Here is a 25,504-nt window from a genome sequence, read left to right as displayed (position 1 = left end):
ACTAAATAAATATTCGAATGGCGTTCCTTTAATGTTAATCGCAAATGCACCGATTGCATTCATCGTTTTTCGTGAAAGCCGTCCGGTCTTACTTTTCTTTGTGGATTTTTTTCTTTTTTAGAAAACGTCATCTCTTTGTTATTTGATCGCGTAGAGAAATTTAAATAACTTCACGTATTTTTTTACGTTTTAGCTCTATTACTTTCGTTTTTTTTTTAAGTTTGATACTGAATAAAAATCGTTGATCAATTGAATAAAGAATCGTATATTATTAGATTTATATATTTATAGAATAAAATTATATAATTTAATTATATCTATTATTAAAAATACATATATAATGTTATTAAAAAAAAGTGTGTGTGTATATATATAGCAAATAATAAGGAATAGTACAAAATAATTTTTTGAATGATTAAAATAACTGTAGAAAATATTTCCCTATAACATGGTTATATATATATATATATATATATATATATAACGACGAACATGTGAAATCGAACGAGTCATCCTTATTTCGCTCCCTTGTTCTCTATAAACCGGATATTGAATATAATCTGACAACTCTCCAGTTCATATTCTTTTAAGCCGGCTTTATCATGCAATGTACATAGTACTTACATCGATGCGAAATATGAAGCTGTACAACTCTAAAAATCTACTTTAATGCAACTACGAAACGTTTCCATTCATTAGACAAGAAATTAACTGATGGTAAATCTCTATATAGGATTTATATATATACATTTATATATAGTATTATACACACATGCATATAATATCTACACACATATATATAAATACAGGATAAGCTGAGTTTCTAAATTTTTAGATTATTTAAAAAATTTTACTCTTTTTTGAAACATTTTAGACTAATATTTCTTTTTAGATTGTAAAATCACTTAACGCACGTATACAGACACACACAACATCGTGTACATATATAACGTATATACCTGTGTGTTATGTACTTTTTGATCTCGAACGTGTTCCTTTATATCGAACGATTATACGTAAGTATCATTCTTGCGTCGAAAGTCAGAGAGGCAGCATCTTTCGTTGGATCAGACTGAGTGTAACGAGATGATCTTATCTCTTTTTCCGTTGCAGCACATTTATCTTTGATACAAGCTTTGAGATTACCAAATGTACTTTCCTTTATTTATGATCTTGCGAACGTTGATCGACGATAAAGAAGATTATTAATTGCGTATTAAATTACGTGAAATCAACACCATTTCGACAAATTATTATGGACCAATTGATTTGAAATCAACTAATTAAAAATAACTTAGAATAATTCGAATCGTATGTTGGCAATTTTTGTTAATTTCTTTTTCTAATAGATAATAATAATTATTAATTATTTAGATAAATAATTAGTACAACTTCGTATAATTAATATTTTTATATTGATAATTTGTAATAATTTTTTTTCTAACCAATTTCTCTTGTTTTCTTTTTTTTTTGTTATATTTTCTCATGGTAAAATTAAAATTATTATTCTTTTTTGAAATGACTTTTTATAGCAATTAGTTGTCACGAAATATTTTGACGGCCGTATTATGTAATCAATTTCATTTGATTTCGTCATGAAATTAATTGGTTCAGTAACAAATAGCGTCGTTGGTGAATAACGACCGGTAATTTAGTGGGACTTTTAAATTACATCGAAAATTCGATTATTTTTAATGAAAGACTCGATCCTTCAGATTATGATTACAAGTGTTATCAAAAAAATAAACCTTTTTTTGGATCATGAGTTAATATCGAGAGTATGAAAAGGAAATATGAGAGGGCAATTACGTTATTATTTCGATTGGTAGGCAGGAATCAAAAAGAGAGAGAGAGAGAGAGAGAGAGACATAAAGTATATGGATTTTCAAACATTTTTATTCGTTTAAAAAATCTAATATTTACAAAATGAATATAAATTAATAAATCATCCGACTCAGCACCGTCAGCACACTTACCATCTACAGATATATAATAATAATTATTATTATTATAATTATATTTATAATAGAAATAATGATAATAATAGTAATTATCATCATTATTTTTGTAGAAGATTTTTTCCAAATTCGTTCAAACTTTTAGATTAGTTTTACAAGGTGTTCTGTATTGGTCATATGTTTGATCGATAACGAGTTATGCTCGTTCTTTTTTATGGATGTATTGGCAATATTTTGTATTTTATTTATTAAATTAACATCCGTTTGAACGGAGTTGAACGACAAGGAATAGTAATTGAAAGTAAATTATTGCGAAATGCTGTAACGGATAAATGTGTAAAGGTATAAGCAAACAATTTAAAAGAAAGAATAATAATCACGCACATACACTCATACGCGCATACAAAAAAAAAAAGAAAGTATAGGAGCTCGAAATTGCAAAGAAGATAATTATCCAAAAAAAGCCATTATGTTATACCAGTTGTGACCACAAATGATATAATCGTTATTGTCATAGCGGGTGATATAAAAAGAAAGTGGACTATTTGTATATAATTTCGTCATATTATTAGAGACGTGGGGGTGGAAAGATTATACGTGTATGGTTGTGCTCTGTATGCGTACGAACGTTTAAGGAAGTGTCAAGATAGTTTAAAAAAGAAAACGTATGGATACTATCGGTAATAATAAACTTCATTCAAGAATTTTATAATTTAGACTTTTTTTCTCTCTCTAATTCAATTCAATCATTTCGATAATTTGTATAAATTCTTTTTTTTTCTAATATCATCAATTTCGGTTTCGTTCCATTACCGATTTTATCCATTAACGTTGGATAAAAACAATAAGAACGACGATAGATATACGATTTTCATTCTTGAACACGTCTAACCAATGGTTGTTTGGTTCCAAATTCTGGTTCCAAAGGTATCAGATAGGTAACTTTTTCGCTAGCCTCAGCTTCGCTACCTTGAGGCTTTAAAATTGGTCTATTCTTTCTGGTTGGTTTACGACCTTGAGGGATTGTATCTTCGTAGGTGATATATTCAGGCCTAGCAACTGGATTTCTTTGTTTTTTCAAGTAATATCCAGCTGACGAGTTTTCTCCGATGTAAGTTTGTTGGGTAGGTTTAACGGTTTGAGGAATAGGAGTAACTGAGTAACCGGATTGGATAAGGGCTGATAGGTCTTCTTGAGTCAAGGTTTGATGTCCTTTAGATGTAGGGATACGTACGACTTGGGGTCCATTGATTTGGTCCTGATCGATGATTTCTTCAATCGTCAATGATTTAATTGGAGCTTTTTTTAATAGACCTGACTGAGATACATAAACAGAGGATGGCGAGGCAGTTGGTATCTTTAATTTGTGAGTTTGTCTAGGCTGAGTGATCGTAGGTTGGAGTTCCTCGGCTATGGAAGGAGGTGCTTCGTCTTTTGGGACAGATCTCGGAACGTAGGATGATCCAGAAGCTTGATACTTTTGTACTTCATCGCTAGTGTAGTAACTGTTTGGAGATGGGAGAGGTGTACTGTTGGGTAAGAGATATTGAACTACCGGAGTATTGTCGGGATCTTGTTTTCTAGCTTCCGCTTGAGCTCTAGCCACTGCAACAACCTCGCTATTCGCTTTGGCTCGTGTTTGCTGATGAGCCTTGTACAATGCTTCGGCTTGAGCTTGTGCCAAAGCCTGAGCTTGAGCCTGTGCTTGCAACTGATTCTTCTCAAAATTCAAAGCGTTTCTGTGGGCTTCCTCTTGAGCTTTAAGATGAGCCTGCTGTTGTGCTTGAAGTTTCAATATGGCGTCAGAATGAGCCTTATATTCTGCAGCTTCTTGAGCTCTTCTAGCCTCGGCTAATTCCGCTTGAGCTTGAGCCTTCAAACGTGCCCTGTAAGCAGCCTCTGGATTTTTCGGATGATACTGTTCCTCGATATGAGCTCGTCCTGCGTCACTGATCTGAGTACCCTGTTGTATCTGTTCCAAAGCACTTTGTTGTCTATGACGTTCGTTTACAATTTGAATCTGTTGGAAAGCTTCCTGCTGATGTTTGTTGTGAGCAGCTTGAGCAACCTTCTGGAAAGCTAAAGCTTGAGCTTGAGCGTGCGCTTGAGCTCTAGCTATAGCTTCGGCTTCAGCTTGGGCTTTCAGATTACTATGATCCTCAGCATATTGGTATTGAGGAGAAGGTCTGAACTCTTTCGTTTGAATCGGAAGCGACTGCACTGGTTGGTATTGAATTTGGATTGGTTCCTCGACGGATTGATAAGCTGCTGCCGGCTGTTGTTGATAACGTTGTGCCGTTGTTTCGATATGATATTGTTCTGGTAATTGTGATGCTGCTGCTGCTGGTTTAGAATACTGACTCGGATAACTTACCAATTGTTGAGAATATTCTGATGCATAGCCAGATTTCAAAGCAGATTTTGGCTGAGTTGGAACGAGCTTGAATTCTTGAGCTTGATTAGCTGACACCAATTGAAGAAGTTCTTGCTCGAACGTACCCAATTTAGGTTCGGAATACGCTGCCACTTGATAAGTCGATGTACCACTTGGATTTAAACGAGCTGTGTGTATAGCTTCTGCACGATTTCTAGCTTCAATCTGAGCTTGTAATTGAGCTGTCACTTCAGCCTGAGCTAAAGCCTGAGGATGAAGTTGAGCTCGAGGTCTTGGCGGTACTACGGTAGGTTTTCGATAATTGTGATAGGCTTGTTGCAATTGTTGTTGTTGTCTAGCATAAGCTGGCAATGGTCTGCGTTGGGGCGGTGGCGCTGCAGTTGATGGTCCGAACGTTTGCGGCTGCGATTGCGAATACTGTTGCAGTACCGACAGATATTCCGGTGAGAGCTACAAATTAATATACGTTGTTAAATCAATGTTCTTTTATATTTTTTTGTTTAATATATTTTTTTTTTATTTCATTTAACTTTTTAGTGAATCACTACACTAAGCTATATCAGGATTTAATAGTAATGTTATATTAATCTTTAAATGTAATCATTGGTGAAATTTCACTTCAACGAGATAAAAAATATACAAAGACTATTCCATTTTCGAAAGTCAAGGAAGATCTTATTTTTCTTATCAAGTTTTTTTTATCACAATTTACATAACCACTTGGCATGTTTCCTATCTTAATGCTAATGATTTTCTATCGCGGAAAGTCTCGAAGTTGTTTTTCTTCTTATTAGATAGAAAGTAAAATGTAAAGAAAAATACCAAGCTACATACGTAGTATTATATATAAACGAAGGATCATTCAATTCATTAAGATGATAGCCATACCAAATAATAATAAAAGAGGAATTGTAATGACGTAATCTTTTCGTGGAAGATGGTCGTAATGAACTTGATCTCGCCGTAAAGGTTAAGAGACGATTATATCATAGGTCATCTATCGAGAGAGTATTCGTTATAGGTGAAAGAGTATGTTGTTGTGTTTAGTAAAAGGATGAGTCGATGACCTATAAATTGTAAACACAGAGTCTCCTTCGTTCGATGTGAGTCATCGTAGTCAGTATATAACAGTACAGACAAGGCCGTACGATCGACTGGATGGAAAACGAAACGAAACGAAACGAAACGAAACGACCGTAAGTAGCATTTGATAAAATAGCTATGTATGTAACAGAAGGACTTGTTCTCTCAGTCAGCTGTGTTGGGTGTGGTTTTACCGGTTCTATCTTAGGTCGCCGCGATTAGAAGGCGTGCAAAACTTGCTCGTGTTATGCAAGAAGGCAACAGGATCGTGTTCGAACATTTAACGCTCTGTTCAGCGATCACGAATCAACCACACACAGCTGCCACAAAGTTTAACGTGTTTCTTTCTCTCTTTCTCTCTCTATTTCGCATGAAAAATATTTCATCTTTCGGATGGATTTACATCGATTGAGATATTCTTCGAAGAACTTCTTTTTTTTTTTCAATTTGTCAACTATGTTACAACTGGCGTTGAAAATTTAGTTTATAAAATCTCTTAGCATTACTTAATGTATATATTTAGAAAATATATATATATATGTATGTATATAAACTTTCAAGATATGAATTAATTTGAGAAGTAGACCATGACGAATTTCTTTCTTAAATGAAGGAAATATAATCCTCCTTTGCACATTTAGTGTGCAATTACAAATGTAATAATTTTCTAATTTTCTTTTCCTATGTTTTTCGTACGTAGCATTTTCCTTTCTAAGAATACATGTGATTTTCTTTTTAAACCGTATAAAATGAGTTCCTTCTCTATAGCCATGTCCACCGACGCACGTGCAGACACCAAGTTTAGTCTACGTTAGATACTATGAACTGAAAATCTTTTGTTCTTGTCTTGCACGCTGGAAATTGATACGCCTATATAACGCAGAGAAAGAGAGAGAAACAATATTCGAAGGCTACTAACTGTGTGTGTGTATCTGTGTGAGCGAGAAAGAGAGAGAGTCCCCTCTCTCCCGGAATTTACAATCTCTCATTATCCTCAACGTGTAACTATAAAATGTACGTATATACATTTTGTTACGCCATTTTGCACTACTTATTTAAACGTTTAAGTTCCGTAATTCAAATGATAATATGATATTATCGAACGTGATTATTTATTACTTATTATTTCATCAAGTCGATCGTTCGATTAAATTATTTCTTCATTTAAATTAATATTAGATTTCATTATATATGTACAAATGTAAATATAAGTATGTAAGAATGTTATACAATATAATATATAATATAATCATAAATATATATTATATAATATAACCCTATTATATGTATTATATAGTAATGATACAATATAAAAATATATATGTATATATTGATTATTTATTACTTATTGTTTCATTAAAATTAATGTTAAATTATGTTTTTATCTTAGCTAGTATATTTTATTTATTCTCTTCTAATTTCTATCTTAGCAAATTAAAGCGAAATAATTGTCTCTTAGTCTATTTGAGAGTAACGAAAAAAAAGTCAAATAAATAAATAAATAAATAAATAAATAAATAAGAGGAAAATAAAAAAATAATATTCTATCCATGATTAGTTAGTCACCACGTTAGTAAGTGATAGGCGGCCAATGGTCACGGTTGACCGACGACAATGACGTTAGTTGTTGCATGTAACTTTACTGTTCTTGTAGATGGTGAGAGATGAATACGTCAATGCGTTTTAAATCGATTGTTTCCCGGTCGATATCATTTATTCATTAATCCGTGAATCCGTGTTGGTTGAATAACCAACCTTAACCTCGATTATCGATCACAGTATAAAAAAATTAGATCCTTGTATAAAAACTAATCTATCGTATAATATCTTCTTTTTCTCTTTGTCTCTTTCTCTTTTTCTCTATCTATCTCCTCCCTCTATTTCACTCACTCTCTCTTATTCAGTGATTATTGACATTTGATAAAATTGTCTGCTCGCGAATCAGCTGACATAGTCGAATACCTGACTTTCACCTATCCGTTTTCAACTGCTTCGTTTTAACGCATTCCAAGAAGTAGAGCTAACACGGTATTCTGCATATACACCCGATTCTCATGATGCAAAAAGACCATGTAATCCTTATTATGGGAAACAAGGAATAATTAGTTACCCTAAGATCGTCAGATCGTCGATTTGGAGAATAGATGTGTAAAAGTTAATTCGGTTGGTTACATGTACGATGTCTAATATGGAGAAGAAAATACAATACGAAAAACGTTAATTGGAATACTTTTATATGTATCTATTTCATTATATTGTTGCATGTTTCGTGTGAGGTTTTTTATTTTCTTCTTCTATTTTTTTTTTTTTATTATGGCACTTCGTTATAATAAATTTACGTAACTCATTAACACTGAAAAGATCGTCAGGATTTCGTGAGTTATAGGAACCTCTCACCTCTTGAGCATCATCACCGTGTCGAATAACGTATTGACTTGGTGATGCTCCATAAACGCCACTGGCTGATATAGGTGATCTCTTAGCAGGTTCTTTTACGTCGATCTCTAGCATGACGATGTCATCTGCACTCGCCGTGGGAGACGACGATGATTTTTCGGCCACATTCGAGACTGTCTCCTTTTCGGCGGAAACTGCCAATAGACCTGTAAAGAAAAATTTCTTCCCTTTTTAATAATTATTTATACGTAGATTTGTACTACATAATATATTGTTATATAATAATTATTATAACAATAGATATATTAATATTCATTTTTGTTTATATGTTAAATAACGCATTAGTATCTGTACAATTAATTATTTATTTATTGATTTATTTTTTTTTTATTTACGATGAATATCAAGAAATGGTTTTCATTCGTCGCGAATGAAATATCTATCGTACGAATGATTATAAAAGATTTATAAAAGATTTTAGAAAGTTCAAAGTATCGATCTTTTTGACGAATCTCGTTCTTACAATAAACCTATACTAACGAAAGGATATTAATGAGAACGGGGCATTAAACTCTTTCATCAGATGAGGGAGCATTCTCTTGAAATAGGCGTCGCTCGTAAATTCGAGGTCGTACCCATTTATTCTCATTTAGATCCTTTCCATGGACGACGATCGAGAGTAAAACAACGTTATTGCATAGGAAACGTTGAAAGCAAAACTCGTGGGAAAAGTTTCACGTGGAGGTTTAAAACTAACTTTCCCTGCATATGAAGTCTCGCTTTCCACAGTTCTTCAACCTTTATACGATAAACGCCATTCTCGGCCATGTAGAACGACGCCAACAGTCACATCGCTATTCGGATCTTCCGCGATTGAATAATGAATATTAGATCCGGCTATCCTTCGATACGCTTTACCATTATAACGAGTGATATATATATATATATATATATATATATATATATATATTGTATGATGACGTCGATAAGGATAATAATAACTTCCTTGTTTGCTTTATGCAAATATTGAATTGGCCAATAAGTTATATTGGAATTTTTGGTATTAGATTGGTCGATAAATAATGGCGTCATCATATATCTATATATATATATATAATGATAAGGATATTGATAACTTCCTTATCTGCTTTATGGTAGCATTGGATTGGCCAATAAGTAGTGTTGGAATTTTTAGTATTAGATTGGCTGATAAATATCATTATTTGTATATATGTATATATATCATATGATGACGTTGATAAGGATAATAACTTCCTTGTCTGTTTTATGCAAGTATTAGGTTGGCCAATAACTAGTGTTGGAATTTTTGGTATTAGGTTGGTCAATAAATAATGACGGCTTTTTTAGTAAAAACACTACTGAATAGGGTGCTATTTATTTTAATATCAAATATTAACAATTTCAACTCATTATTTTTATAGACCAATTAAATATAATAAGGTTGTCATATATTGAACAAGGATGAATCTTGTAATTGATGTCATAGTACTATCGTAAATTCTTGTAACTGTACTTATAAAAATTGGACAAAAAGTTGCAGTATTTTATGGTGCGTCTTTACTGTGTCATGGACAAAAAAGATTGCACGATCTCTCTCTCTTTTTCTTTTTCGTTCTATGATCTTTCGTGACGTGCAAGGAATTACAGACTCATATTTTAAATATAATTTTGTATAGTTTTTTTCTTAGTATTTGATTTCATCATTATAGAAACTTATATGAGATATAAAACGTTTATACATTTTATAAATTTATTTTCGTTTTAATATTTTTTATTTATCAATTTTCTTTGCGAAATATTATTTTATTCTTTTTTATCATCCGATTTCTTTTAGTCACGTCGACAAGGCATTCCACTCCGTTCCATTCGACATCTCATACCGGAAGACTTTCGCGTTCTCTTTCGAATATATCCGATGTCCTTTCGTACATTCTCGGCTCGGTCAAGCATTATGTCATTGCTACTAGGAAGTTGGTCCGATTGCATATATGAGAAAGAGACTTATGGAGACTTTCGATCACCAAGAGTATTCTTTTAGAATTGGCTTGCAAAATCATTCGATCGTGTCTTGATCGTTCAACGATAAAAACACTTTATTATTCGATCGATTACGTACTTTAACAAAGAGGAATTTCGTATACGCGAAAGAATTGTAATAAGTAGGTGCATATGTTTGCATGTATGCATTTGCATATCTTAGAAATTTTCATATCTTGATTATTTTTATTTATTGGATAGAATATTTTTTTTCTGTTTAACGTAACTTTATCTAATGTTATGCAAATTTAAAAAAGAAATAAATATCGATCTATTTTCGATTTTGAATTTGTTAACAATTTGTTGTACGTTTTAAATTGTTATGACTTATGTTATTAGTTATATGATAATATTTATCGTGTTAAATTATTTATTCTTAGTCGATTTTATTTTTCTGTTTCTGTTCTTTTTTTCTTTTTTTTACTAAATATTTATATAACAAATTCACTTTTGATCTTTTATGTTTGCCACTCTACATTCAATGTAGAATTGCATAATAAATCGTACGAAGTTCGAGACGCCCATGATTCGATTGTTTCGTCACGGAGTTACGCCGCCATCGTGGGAGACCTTTTCAGAGAATGCGACTAGCTTGGTATAACGTTGTGTCGAAATTATATCGATTTAGATTGGATTCGAATCGTGTAAAGTTACGATCGATCGATCGATCGATCGATCGTTTGTGTGAGACGCAATCGCGATAATGAAAGCGAAAAGTCGTATGTGCTCACCATTTCTTTTTTCTCTCCTTTTTTTAAATAGTGTAGAAAGGAATTCTCAAGGAACAAATTAATCATGAGTTGTGTTTAGCTATTTTTTAATCTTTTTTTAATCCTATATATTCGATTTATTTTATTATTATTAATTTCGCGTTTTTTAATTTTGTATAACTAGCATTGCGAAAGATCATAAGATTATATTAAAAAATTTACTTTCACGTATCATTAAAACTTGTACAGATGGCGAACTATAATTTTTTCTTTTCTTTTTTCCAGATAATAAAATCTAAGCGAGATCTTCAAGTTTCGACAAAAATGTTCAACAAGAAAGACGACAGGTGTTTAAGATATATGTATGTAAGTGCCCATTTCCGTTGTTGAAAAAGTCACAATAAGAGTACGTTGATGATCCAAAGAAAATAGGGAGTGCAAGATTGCCATTAAATTGCGCCCAAGATGAGTCTACTTTACTTCTTTTAAATCTTCTTATAATTTTAAGACGACTTCAATCGTTTTAAAACGACGGGAAAGAGAAACGAAAAGAGAGATTATGGGGCAGGATTATATACATATATATGTGTGAAACGTTAATGGCCTATCTATAAAGGAGAAAGTATACTTTGAAATGGTCGATTTTAAAAGTGCTTTTAAAAGTTATCAACGATGGTTGAGCTTCAATACTAATAATTATGGTAATAATAATAATAGTAATAATAATAATAGTCATAATGAATATTATTATTATTATTTTTATCATCGACGCCTTTTTATTTTGCGATCCATTCCCTGTTGATAATGAATTGATTTAATTAATTAGAAACAAAAAAACAGAAAGGAACAGGAGAGAGAGAGAGAGAGGGAGAGGGAGAGAGAGAGAGAAAGTGAAAGATAATGTTAAAATTTTAATTGTACTATATATGTTTAATGCTTAGAAGATTCGATAGTGATTAGAGGATATAATCAATCTATTTCTAGACCAAATGATCTGATGAACTTGAAACTGTTTTTAGAAACTGTCGGTTAAGTCTCGATTATTATTATTAATATTATTATTATCGACATTTATTTATTATTTAATCTATTCTCCGTTGATAACTATTTAATGATACTATTTAATATGTTTAATGCATAGAAAATTCGATAACAATTAGAGGCTATAATTGATCAATCGATTTAATGGATCTAATGATTCATAGATCCAATAATTTGACGAACTAAATCGCACGTATCACTGGGAAATCATCCTGAAAGTGAAGTTGAACGGAAGTTTTCTCCACTTTCGTTGCTGTATATCACGCGAGAACCGGATGTAACGGAAACTTAGGTTTATAGTTACCTATGTATTATTACCGTACCGTAAAATACGCCTTGCACTCTCTCTCTCTCTCTCTTTTTTTCTATTAATAACTTCCTCCTTGGCGTTTCTCGACATTCGAGAGTTCTAATCTCAATTGCGCATCGTGATACAAGCGTGAAACGGAAGAAGATTAACACGGTGAATGCCGCGTGAACCACCGGTGGTCCACGTCAGACTTTCTAATCAGCCCTTTGTGGTTACTTTATATAAAATGAAACGTGATCGTGAAATGCTTTAAGTATAATATATAATATAGATAATTATATAATATTATACGTATATATATTTATATATATTATATAGTATGTACATAAATAATATTATATCATTATATATATTATAAATAATACTATTAGTATATTTTTATATGTATACATAAATAAGGTGCAACGATCATCATCTTAAATATCATCATTTTTTTCTGAGATACTGAAAAATTTCATGAACAAATTGTTCAAAAATAAAAAAAGAAAATCAACGACTTTTACTTCCGCAGATATTTGCATATAAATGAAAAATTAAACTATTGATAATGTAGCAAAAAATTGTTTTTTCTGGTACAAAAGTAATTTGTTTATTAATTATTTATTAATTTATTGTAATTTTATGATTCAGTCGCAATCTTAAATTTTGTTTTTTTTTTTGCTAAAATAAAATGAATTTTGCTCATACAAATTTGTTTATAAAAATTGTTTATAACAAATTGTTTATAACAAATTCTTGATTAGTTATTAACAATACCTTGAAAAGGTAAAGAAAATTCTATTTTGAGTTTCGGAGATATTTCCATGTAAATAGAAGATGCGACTATCGATTATGTACAGCAAAATTGTTTCTTTGGTAAAAAAGTAATTTGTTTATTAATTATTTATTAATTTATTGCAATTTTTTAAATCAGGCGTGATCTCAGTTTTTCTTTTTTGGGATAAAATGTGATGGATTTAATTCGTACGAATTTATTTATGGCAATTGTTTATAACAAATTAATTTGTTTATAACAAATTAATTTGTTTAATAGAGTAAAAAATAGAGAAAAATTTGCCCTTTAAAATGGTATTTGAATCAAGTTTCTATGATTTTTTGTTCCGGAGATATTCCCATGTAAAGGGAAGATGTTCACACTGACCCACTGACCTATATAATTTCATTCAAATTGGCCCAGTGACACACTGACCTATATAAATTCCGAGAATTTACGCATCCCAGCTGATTAAATTACTACTACTATACTATTACTACGAACAGCTGTAGTATGTGAATTATGAATGAAAATCTTTCGAAGGCGATATCTTCGGAACGAAAAGTCGTACAAACATGAAACAAATACCGTTTTCAAGTGAATTTTATTCTTTATTTATTTAAATAATGCAATACTATTGTTATAATAAAATCAAATTTTTAATAACTTTTTACATTAAATTTTTTCTTCATGTAACTATTTTCGCAAAATTTTTTCTTCTTTCTTAATTGAAACATAACTATAATGAAATAACTTTAATTTTTATTATAATTATATAAATTTAATTTTATTTATTTAAAATAATGAATAGAATATCTATTAAGAACCTATAATGTACAAAAATGAAAACTCAAGACTTTTTCGTAACTTGTACTACTTTTACATTTTAATCGCATTTCCACGTGTTTTCTTAGCAATATTTAAATTAAAATATTTCATAATAATTTAATAATTAATAATTTTTTGACGTACGTATGTTATAAAACATTTTTGTAGAGAATATCGAGCTTCACCGATCAATGAAATCAAAAATATATAAGTATAAGTAGAATTTATTTCTTCCAATCGGAATTAATTTGTTAAATCTTTCTACATATGATACATATCTAATCTAAAATTCTAATTATAACATGATTCATCGATTAACGGCGTCTCTGGAGCTACGTAACTGTAACTATGGAACCAAGTTATGTAATTTGCTATTGAATGATATATTCATTGATAGTTGGTACAATGGAGTTTTTATTTTAGAAACGATCACGTGTATTTACACGGGATATCGATTAAATACGCGAACTAGGAAGAACGTTCATGTAAAATATGACCTTGCAATGGAAACTATTACTAATACGTGAACAAGTTTTAGAATTAGAGATTATTCAATTTATGTTCTTACAAGTTTTAACATTTTAACACGAATTAGCAAATTTTAATATTATATTATATATTGTAAAATTAATATAATATTAATTATAATTAATATTAACTATTATTATAATTAATTAAAATTAATATATAAATATTTTTCATTCATATATATATATATATATATATATATATATAAGTAACATGGGCTTAGGAAAATAACTAATTTAAGATGATTTCAAAAATCGATACAATCGCAATGAAGAGTAAAAATCTTCTTTTCTTTTCTCATTCGTTTCTTTTTCTCCTTTTTCATAAGAATATTCTTTTATCATAAAAAATGAAATCTTACAAGTTAACTCATTATTCTTAATTAACAAGTCAATTAAGTTAGTACATAGGTTTAGAAAGATGACTAATTTAAGATGATTTCAGAGATCGATATAATCACAATGAGATATAAAAATATTTTTTCTTTTTCTCACTCATTTCTTTCTTTCTTTTTTTTTACATCGGAGTATCTACTTGAGATCTTTTAGGTAACATCTATGTCGAGTGTGTGTAGTGACGAAATGGAAATTCGTGACGGATCTCGTTTCTTTGTTACACCTGCGAAATTCCGAGGATGCGAGTAATTAGCTCATAATTAAGTAACATAAGAGCAATAACAACAACAACAGTAATGATAATAATAATAATAGTAATATTATTATTATTATTATTATTATTAATAATAATAATTTAGACGACGATGAAAATGATGAAGACGAAGACGAAGATGTCTTCGCGTTCTTATAGCCGGTGAAATTGTTAAGTAACATCCTTTCGGTTGTCGGTTAACAAATCTTTTGGTTAATTAACGCATCGTGAGTTTCGCGCCTCCCTTATGAAGTCTACGACACCAACAACGAACGAGGACGTTCATTATTATTTTCTAGATTCGTTTCGAATTTCACACGATGTATGAAATAACGTGACCAAGAGAAAGAGAGAGAGAGAGAGAGAGAGAGAGAGAGAGAGAAAAAGATACGATATCGTATTGTTGCTTCGTTATTTTCATGAGAAGCGAAAATAATTTGCGATAGATCGCGTGAAGTAGAATATTTAATGTGTATACATGTATGTCGGATGTATTTTATGAAAATGATCGATAAAAATTGCTAAAAAAAATTGTGATATCACACACACACTAATAATTAGTATATTAATTTCTCTATTTATTCATACACACACGTTTGTATATTAACTTACAAATTTAAAACATTACTTCGTTCAGGCTATAAAAATTTAGATTTAATTTTCAACAAGGTTTCTGAATATTTCTGTGACTTAAGTACATGAAAGTTTCCAAACGTAATTTTCATGGATATTTAATCAAATCAAATTTAATTAATTATATCGGAAGTAGAAAGAGAATGCAACAAATATTTTCCCTGATATAAATAGTTCTTTCTTTCTTTTTTTCTTTTTCTTTTTCCACATACGATAACGTAACGTGAAATTTAACAATCTTTTCAAGCAGTTAATTAAATTAATCGTACACCTTGAAAGCATTTGTTAAGTAATTAATAATATGTAATTATACTAATTTTGCGTACGAGTCTGCATGAACAAACGAGAAATTTTTCAAACGAGAGACTCGTTATTTTCCTTAAGAGGCGAGAAATTAACGAGCGATGGTCGTTAAAAAGATCGATAAACGTTCCACTTTTCACCTGAATGATTTTACCTTTTAACTTGCGTTAAAAAGACCGAGTTAAGTATCGTTGTATTCAAATGATTATTAGAAAATGTGTAGGACGTACATATGTATGTGTGCGTGTGTGTTTAAGTTTATAAGTCGAGTTAAGTGTCGTCCTCGATATTTGCATCATGCAGTGCGTAGGATGTTTTGATATTTGCTCATTATTGATTAGAATAGAGAATACGTTTAATGAAATTATTATTTTTCTAATAATCGATTCTGTAGATAAATCAAAATGAAAGTATTATGTTTCACATGTAGAAGTTTTAATTTTAATTTTATAATCCTTATATGAAAGATACAATGGAAAAGAAATGACTCAATACAGATAAGAAAAAAGTAAAGACCATTATGCGAAATATCGATCATTATTTTCTATCACAATCAATTTTCCAAATGAATCAAAAGAAGAAAAAGAGAAAGAAGTATCAGTTCACATTTTAACATTCAGAAATTTATGAATTTAAGAATATTTATTAATCATTGTCCGAAGAAATACGAAAGTTAGATCAATGCAATAACGTTTGATCGATCGATCGATCGATTTGAATTCTTTCGAAGGTAGTTCAAAGGTCGATCGTTGTTGGACAATAATCATTGCTTCTAACGTCATATTAGAGAGAAAATTCGAAGAGCAATACACGAGTCATATTACGAACGTTGGCGTATCGACCTTTCACTCTCTTTCTCTTTCTATTTAATGACATTCTCCAAGGACGATAAATCGATCGATTCGACGGATAGACAAAAAGTCTATTGGGCTTGGCATACGATAATTGCAAATAGGATACACATAAAGTATTCGAGATACTTTCTTCGAAACTTACGTCTTTAAAATCTTAAGTATAGAACGATAGGATCGATCGTACCTTTTCGACGTTATCGAGTTCATCTTGAAAGATTACGATAGACCGGACGTAACAAGGCTTAGAACGTTTCACTTTCATATTCTTTTCGATCGATTGAAAAACGATTTCCTTTTTTCTATCTTCTTTTTTTTTCTTCTAATCGTTACCGTTATTTAGAATCTCGTTGCATTATTTCGATTAAAATACGTAACAAATACGTAATAAAGGATTATCTACTCTTTCTCTCTCTCTCTTTCTCTCTCTCTCTTTCTCTCTCTCTTTTTCTCTTTTTCTGTCACTTTATAACAGTATGCAACTTTTGAAAGTCACATATATTTATTTCGTTCTTCGATTTAATTTAATTTTCTTGTTACAATATAAAATGTTGCATGCATGATTTTTTCTTCTTCTTCTTCTTCTTTTTTTTTAAATAAAAAAGACAATTGAGTTATAAAAGAGTTAAGATAGAAATTATTATATTGGATATCGATCAATTAAACTACAAATGTGCTTAATCTTAATTTCGGTTCTTTTTCTTTTTTTTCAGATAACAAGAATAAAATAAATAAAAAAACTTTTGATTATCTCTCATATCTGTTAAATGTAAAGATAAATAAATCATAAATCTATGAAATTGATTAAATTAATGTAACTCGTAATTTCTATCTTATCAATCACATTTAGAAGTAGGAAACATTTATACAAAAAGAAGTATCTTTCACAAGAAGTAACAGCATAAGCCTGTTAGTAACTATCATGTATAATCATTTGGATGGTTTAATTACTGCATGACAGTCTCAAAGAACGAGGAATATAGTATTGCGAAAGGATGAACTCGTTTGATGCTTTCTCTGCAAGTGTCGGAAATATGTATATAACATGTGTATCTCTCTCTCTCTCTCTCTGTGCGTGTATGTGTGCGAACACGTTTCTTTTATAAGTCGATGAAAATTTATCGAATTTTTTTTCTTTTTCTTTCTTTCTTTCTTTCTTTCTTTTTTTTTTTTAATAAAGCGGCATGATCAAAGAATCTAACGAGGACAAGATTTGTCCTCGAGGAATAGACTTTCTAGCTTTTCTATTTTTCCTTGCTTCATTGTTAACTGAATTTTTTTTTAAAGATTAGAAACTTGAGAGAGGCAGAAAGAGAGAGAGAATGTTTCGATATGTTTGAACGCGAACTAGCTAATTAATATCGAGAAGCACCATCATTATCATAAGCAATAATAAGAATAATAATAACAATAATGACGACAATAGAAATACTAAGAAGAAAATGAGGGCTAATGAGCGTGAATAATCGCATGATTTTGGCGTGTAAATCGGGGAACTCGACGAACTGTAACGACGATAAAGATTTCGCGCAGTCAACGAAACAAAAAAAAAAGGAGGAAGAGAGTAGGGGCAGGTCAGGGAAGTAAAGGGGAGAAGGGAGAATAGAACGTGGCTCTCTACGAACATTCCAATCATTTCTTTCCTCTTTTTGTTTGGTTTTTTTCTTTTTTCTTTTATATTTTATTTTCTAGGACAATAAGATAATAAAATAATGATAGCTAACGTTTCCATTGAATCTTCCTTTGAGAAAGAAAACAGGCTAGGAGTTATATATTTTGAAAAGTGAAATGTGAAATTGTACGATGATAAACGAAATCGAATTATTAGAGAACACTTGATAAAAAGAGGGAGAAAGAGAGAAAAATAAATATTTAGTTAAATATTTATGTCCAGTTTGTGTTATAGATATTTGATAAAAAGTGAAGAGAAAATATTTGTTGAAAATAGAGCAATGAACTCTTATTTCAATATTATATTCAAATAAAAATAATAATCGCGATAATAGGATATCGATAATAAAAGAAAGAGCGATAGATAAATGGAATAAAAATCTCATGGTATGACATGTTATACGTGTTTGATAAAAATGTGACAAAAGTGGAATATTTGTTGAATCTAAGTCAATGCTCAGTACTCACAGAAAATTGTAAATAGAAATAATATTTGATATCAATGAGAAGAGAAAGTGAGATAGATAAATAGGATAAAGATCTCGAGTTATACGCTTTTGATAAAAATGTAACGAAGAGAAAACATTTGTGTTGAAGTTAGGGTAATAACCTAGTAAGTTTCAAAAAACAAAAAGAAAAATTATAAATATAAATGATATAATTTAATGACAAGATAGAACGAATTAATAAGAAAAAGAGAGATAAATAGATAGGATAACAATTTTATGGTATAGTGTATTTTACATATGAAATAAAGCTATCGATAAAAAAAAGTAGAAAAAGAAGAAAGAACGTTTGTCAATACTAATAATTTACAAGTTAAACAATGTTAATACAATTAATATTATATAATGATTATTAATATAAAAAAAAATTAATGTGTGTCAAAGAAATAATGATACATAGATACATAGAATAAGAATCTTTCTCGTTTCCACTAACTCGAGAGTTTTCACTTTCCGTTGGAAATATTTCGAGTCTATACAGTCAGTATTATATGTAATCCTTCTTTCTCTTTTATAGCATTTAAACAATGATATATCTTATAAGAAGAAAAAACGATTACCTACAACTAGGGCACATATTAAGCGATTATCATTGTCACGATACACTTACATAAATACTCGTGTACATTATTGATAGATTCGAGAGACTAAGAGGCGAGGCTTTAAATATAGATATATCTATATCGTAGAAACTCTCTCAGTGATCCAGAGACAGCCTCTAGACACGGATAAGCGTGCAGCTGTCGTTGCAGTTGCAGCCTCGAGCTTAGAGAAAGGCAATAACATCATGTGTATGTATGTATCTATCTATGTATGTATGTATGCATGTGCGCGCGAGCGCATGTGTGTGTCTATTCACGTGTATTCACAAATACGTATTAAGACAAGAGGTTCGCTTGTCTTACGTCCGCCACACTGATTGGGAAATCATCGAGCGGCAAATGACATGAGAACGTGTGGGATTTTGCGAGCACCGCCCTCTCCTTCTTTGTATTATACTACCACGCATCCGTTTTTGTCGACTCTTCTGTCTGTGTCTGTGTGTGTGTGTGCGCGTGTACCTTTTGCAAACTGTACAAGTAGGACACTTCCATTTTTTATTTTTTCAATTTTCTTTTTTTTCCGTTTTGGTATCGATCGGAAAGTATAATGATTTTCTTGTCTGGAAGTTTTCTATAGATCCATAGATCAGTCGGATCCTTTTCTTCTTTCTTTTTTCTTTCTTTCTTTTTCCCTTTCTTTCGTTTCTTACGTCCGAAAGTTCCCACTCGATTGAATTAATTACATACGATAGCAATTTATTTCTAGTACGTGTCATAAAAATGATTTGTAATTGATTTGTCGTTTGTTTTATTAGGTGTTAGGGATAACGTTGACATTTCTTCTCGATAATTTTCTTTATTGATCGCATTGAAATGTTTTAAGTCTGATTTAAAATCAATTGAATTTAAAATAAATTATTATGTTATAATGAGGATAATAGAGATATTCTTTGCCAACTCGGGAATAAAAAATTGTGAAGATTCGAAGGTAGACGACATAGTTGGAAGATTATGCAAGAAGATGAATAATACACGACGGAAATGGTTTATTATCGTAGGATAACTTTAAAAGTCATCGAAAATCTACGATTTATGACAGCCGACAATATCCTCGTTCTAAGTTAATGACTTATTGTATCTGAATATTTAATAGAATTTCCTGCTAACCTACCGGATATTTTTCTTTGTAATTTTATACTTTTTTTTATTTTTATTTTCTGATTTGATAGAGAGACACAGAGATGTCTAAAGAAAAAGAATAAAAGAAAAAGAAAATCGATTTTTAATTTAAACAAAAATTGTTTCTGTAGAAAACAACAGGATTACTGATGGTTTTTTCGTTTTTCGTTTTATTAAAGCTACAAAAAAAAATAGACTTAATTACTCACAAATAAATTAACGTAATGATTATTATAATTAGGTAGTAAAATTTTTTAATCGAATAGATAAGAAATCAAATTATTAGTTAGATTTGTAATTAATTTATAGAATAATAACGATCCAAGTTAATTAACGTTCTCAATGCCCTTGTCATCTTTAATAATCTTTTTTCTTCCGTGTCCTAACTCCTCAAACAAGATTTCACTTGTGGTCGCATAAAAATATTACGCTACGTTTCGCAGAGAAAGTATACTCCTAAGGCGATAAACTCAGTTCCACACCGTAAATAAGGTTCTAAACTATGGATTAGTTTTTGACGATGCAGCCAAAACAAATACAAATACTATGTGATTAGTTCAATGAAGAATGAATTTGTCTATCAATTGTAAAACAATTTGTCAATTCATTGTGAAAAATTTGTCAATTTAAAAAAAAATTCCTAAAAGCAACATTACTAATAACTTTATAAAGTAATGAAATAAAACATTTTTTTTTTATAATTAATTATTGCAACAGCAACAAAAACTTTAATAATCACTGTAAAAGTTCTCACAAGCGTATGACTTAAAACAATGGGAAGATTTACGAAAAATGAAAGAAAAAAGATTCAAAATTCCAGTAAATGAACTTCTTTGTCTTATCTTCGATTTCTCGAAGTGACAGTAATCTTGGCTGAGTGTCTAACATTCGTATGCATAAACGGGAAAGCGAATTTAGTTCCGTGGTAAGCGAGTTTCTAATGCGAATGCAAAACGCGTATTTCGTGCGTCGAACTTCCAACACACCTTCTAGATCGTGGAAAGTAGTAGAGAATCGTATTTTAACTGTTTGTCTGATTTCGATCGATTTATTTTTCACTCGTCTAATGTTAAAAATTTACATTATTAATTTACTTTGTTTTACTTACTTACGATACATTAGAATTTATATAAAAATATCGTATATTTTAATTCGTTATGGGATGTTTTCACAAATTTAATTATTATGTACAAATAAATTTAATTTCGTTTAATTTATAGCAGAAATTGAACATTTAAAGTTAAAGTTAAAGTTCATATTTTACAAAGCATATACGTTTGATATTAGATTAGAATTTAGAAAGAAGTATCATAGATTTCAATTCGTTATGTGAGAAAGAGAGAGAGATATGTTCACGAATTAAATTAATACTTATAAACAAATTTAATTTTGCTTAATTTACGATCTACACGTCATGTATCTATATTATTTGATTTATGAATTATATTTAAAAAAAAGGATTCAATTAAAAATAAAGTATTGGCAATTAAAGACGGTAGAGAACGGAATTAGAGTGTAGGAATTGTATTCGAGAAAGTAATAGACTGACGTAAGTTACTAGGAATAAGTGCAAGTGCATTGTACGTTGCATATGCATGTCCTGTTGAAAAATATAATATAAATGAACGTTCAGTGTGCGTAACGAAAAAACTTTATAGATAGGTATATATCTATATAGGATATATATGTATTAGAAGGAAAGAGAAAGGTCGATTTATCGCCTTTAAACCGGTAAATTGATGTGTGTTTCAAACGATAACATTGACGATTGAACATTGTAGAAAAAAATAGAAAGTTTATAAAATCGGAACTAATGAACTATAATATTTGTTTAAAATGTTTTATCATTCTTTTTAAAATAACACATTTATGTACATGCATCGTGTTGTCTAATAAGACTTGTTTGGAATATTTCAGCATTTTATATATAATTAATTGAAACTATATTTAATATTTTTTATTGAAACTTTCCAAATTCATTCTTTTTTCTGTCAGAACATCAATCGTCAGTATATATATATACTTAGCAAAGATAAATATTCAACTCGGTATATAACATAATTATATATATTAGTATAACTTACGTTATACTTAAAATTTCGATATATAATTTTTTATTTTAAACACGAAAATTCATAGTTGAATATTAACGTTTATAAACTAACTATATATATATTTTTTTTTAAACGTGTCGACACACTTGTAACTGTTTTCGAAATACATACGTAGAAAAAGATTTTCACACTAGATTTGCACAAGATTTAAACAAAAAAAAATCACACGCGAGAGTTTTTTTGTCACACACACGAAAAGGGATAGAGATATGAGAGATTGCAAGAGATGATAGAGAGACAGAGAAATAGAGAGAAAGAGAGAACGAGGGTGAGATAAAAAGATAGGATAAAAGAGGTGAGAAAAGATATTTGATAAGCACGCGGAAGGATCAAGGATCACTTTTGAGAGATCGTCCTTGGTGCTTCACGAAAGCGTGACGTAGCGTAGAGGAGCACTCACCTGCGAGGATAAACAACAGCCACATGGTGAGTAAATGAGTGACGAAGCAGCGAGCGAATGTTCGGTGGAAGTGGATTTCTCGTAGCTTTATAGACCGAGGGGAAAGGCCGCGCCCGGAACAACGCTGCCAGGTGGGGTTGTTCACCACTTTTCCACGATCGTCTCGCTTCTACTTAAACTCTATTGCAGGATGCATGGAAACCAGACTACAATAGATTAACACGATGACGATATCTCGTCTTCTTTTATTACTATTCTGAATAGACTCTCTTAAATAATAGAGAATAAAAAAATAACCATATATCTTAATATAGTTTATAGATGTAATTCTTTATCATGTTTTATATTTAATTATTTTGCTTTTCTTTTCTTTTCTTTTTTCTCTTTTTTATTTTTTGTTACTACAAACTCTCTTTGTTAATAGAAAGAAGAGGAGAAATCTTTGCTTCGCTTTCTTTATTAAGTTTTTTAAAACATTTTTTCAATGAGGAGCGACTTATATAAATGCATTTTGTTACCATTGAAGTGACAAATGAATATAGTATATTTTTTGGATTTTTATCACTCCGAATGGAAACAGGCAATAAACAACAACATTTTACATAGTTGCAACTCGACAGAAACCTGAAGAAACATTCGATAACAAGTGACAACTTTTTCAAGATATAGTGTATACAGCTATATTAAAAATTTTCTCGTTGTTGCTTCAGTGGTGACAAGGGTTAAGGTTAACAATTTTTTCAATGAAAACTACGTATACACTTATCAACTGTTACCTCGTAACCGCAAGACTCGTTTTCTTAAATGTGATTACCTAGTTAAAGAGAACCAATCCTATCTTCGAAATCATTTCAATTTGATCTCTAACAGATATACATATATTCATATTTTATACAAATTTCTTGGTAAATCATTGAATCTTCTTGGACTTGAAGGAGGTCCAAGTTCAAACTAATTTTCGATTTTATTTTTTTTATTTCCTTTGCTTTTTCTCCTTTGGGAAAGTATATCTTTTCTTTTATTTATCTTTTTTTTTTCACAATGACAGTGATAAAAAAAGATGATAGTTACAGTGTATAAAAAGGCTACTTTTCGATTTCATTTGCATTTTTCTTTTCTTTTTTTTTAAATGTATAATATTTTTTAATATTGTTTTTACAATGATCGCAGTGATAATTATAGGAAAAATGTTGATTAAACGTTATCATTAAAGAGTAATAATTTATATTTGAAATCAGTTAAAAAGTTTTGACCGATCTAGGAAAATTTGAGAGACTTTGTGGTTTAGAATGATAAGTATCTTAAAACATTGAATTTTTCTAGTGAATGGTAAGATAAATAGGTAAGACGATGGAAATTGGAATAGTTGGAATAGTTATCGCGTACGAGGAGAAGCAATGAACGTCGATCGAAAGGAAACCATCGAGAATTGGGATAGGTTGTGTTGTCTCATGTCATAGTATACTATAGTAATAGTATGGCGTTGAAGTGAACGCGGCAAACGGTGAATGTATGAAATTCGAGAGCAAACTACCGGGTCACGGTACTCTTGGTCCACCGCGAAGAAACGCGATTAGAGAGGTCGAGCATAATGACAAGGAGACGAGATCAAGAAGAGGAAATCTGACCGAAATGCGAAACGCATTTCGCGGCTAATGTCCCGTACTATGTTGGTAACAGGACACTGTAGAGACTCTTTTAGTTTATTACTTTGTGCATTCAGTTTTAAATATTTTTTCCTCTCTCTTTTTTTTGGTTTTGTTCTTCCAAGTTATCGTAAAGTAATTTAAGAAACAGAAAAGTCAAATTAATGAAATATTTTAGGTTGACCGATAAGATGGAGTTTTTAATAAAAAGTACAGAATATTCTGTCGTTTACTATTATGAAATATATATTATATCATTCATAATAATTAATGTTAGGATTTTCAGTAGCTGAAACATGTCAATAGTACGATATTGTTCATGTAGATATAAAGTATTATAAATCTCAATAATACTAATAAGCATTGTAGCCAATACATCAATCTAATATTTTTCTCAATTTTTGTCAATCCTATAACATACCTCCATTCTGAAAATACCATAAAACATGATTTTTATTGAAAGAAAATTTCTGTCCGATGGTGATATAATATTAAATATCTTTTTATAACACAATGTTATAATGTTAAAAATAAATATAAACGCGTTGCGTTTACTAACGAGTAATAATTCGCAATGACGATGAAAGAGTCCTTGGCTTAAAAACCGTTCGTGAGAAATGCGTATCTGCATATATACATTAGCGTTTCGATCGATAATACGAAGGAAATCTAATCACCGGTCACGAGGATCATGACAGTCATGTTGGAAAGATGCCGAAGAAACGAGAATTTGCTTTTCTTCTTTGTATTGTGGTCACGTGTGTATAGTCGCGTGATCGGCTCAGTATCACTTTTTCCGATCTTCCATTGAATCTCGAATCCTTTTCCTGAATTCCTTTTCTTTTCGTTTCGATTTAATGAGAGTCCTTTCTTTCGTTCTTTATGAAATCTGAGTGAAAGCTTGGAATGTTTAGCTTCTTTGTCTTTTTTTTTTATTTATTTATTTTAT

General features: G+C 30.4%; 1 protein-coding gene across 1 annotated transcript; it reads right to left on the bottom strand.

Annotated features, from left to right (window-relative positions):
* Positions 1-1,878: 1,878 nt before the first annotated feature.
* Positions 1,879-24,982, bottom strand: LOC127066199 (uncharacterized). Its single transcript, XM_050999625.1, has 4 exons — positions 24,977-24,982; positions 22,910-23,078; positions 7,834-8,039; positions 1,879-4,803 (listed from the first exon to the last, which is right to left on the bottom strand). The coding sequence occupies exons 1-4, from the start codon at positions 24,980-24,982 to the stop codon at positions 2,830-2,832; spliced, it is 2,355 nt and encodes a 784-aa protein (XP_050855582.1). The 3' UTR covers positions 1,879-2,829.
* Positions 24,983-25,504: the final 522 nt, after the last annotated feature.

This window comes from Vespula vulgaris, chromosome 9, assembly GCF_905475345.1.
Source record: "Vespula vulgaris chromosome 9, iyVesVulg1.1, whole genome shotgun sequence".
Classification (NCBI taxonomy): Eukaryota; Metazoa; Arthropoda; class Insecta; order Hymenoptera; family Vespidae; genus Vespula; species Vespula vulgaris.
The sequence above is the reverse complement of the archived record's forward strand: the minus strand, read 5'-3'. Positions and strand labels throughout refer to the sequence as shown.

Excerpts from the sequence above, each read along its gene's own strand:
- LOC127066199 (XM_050999625.1), bottom strand. Across the intron at positions 8,040-22,909 it reads GCTGTTGTTTATCCTCGCAG|GTCTATTGGCAGTTTCCGCC; the intron begins GTGAGTGCTCCT and ends TTTTCTTTACAG. Across the intron at positions 4,804-7,833 it reads ACGGTGATGATGCTCAAGAG|CTCTCACCGGAATATCTGTC; the intron begins GTGAGAGGTTCC and ends ATTAATTTGTAG.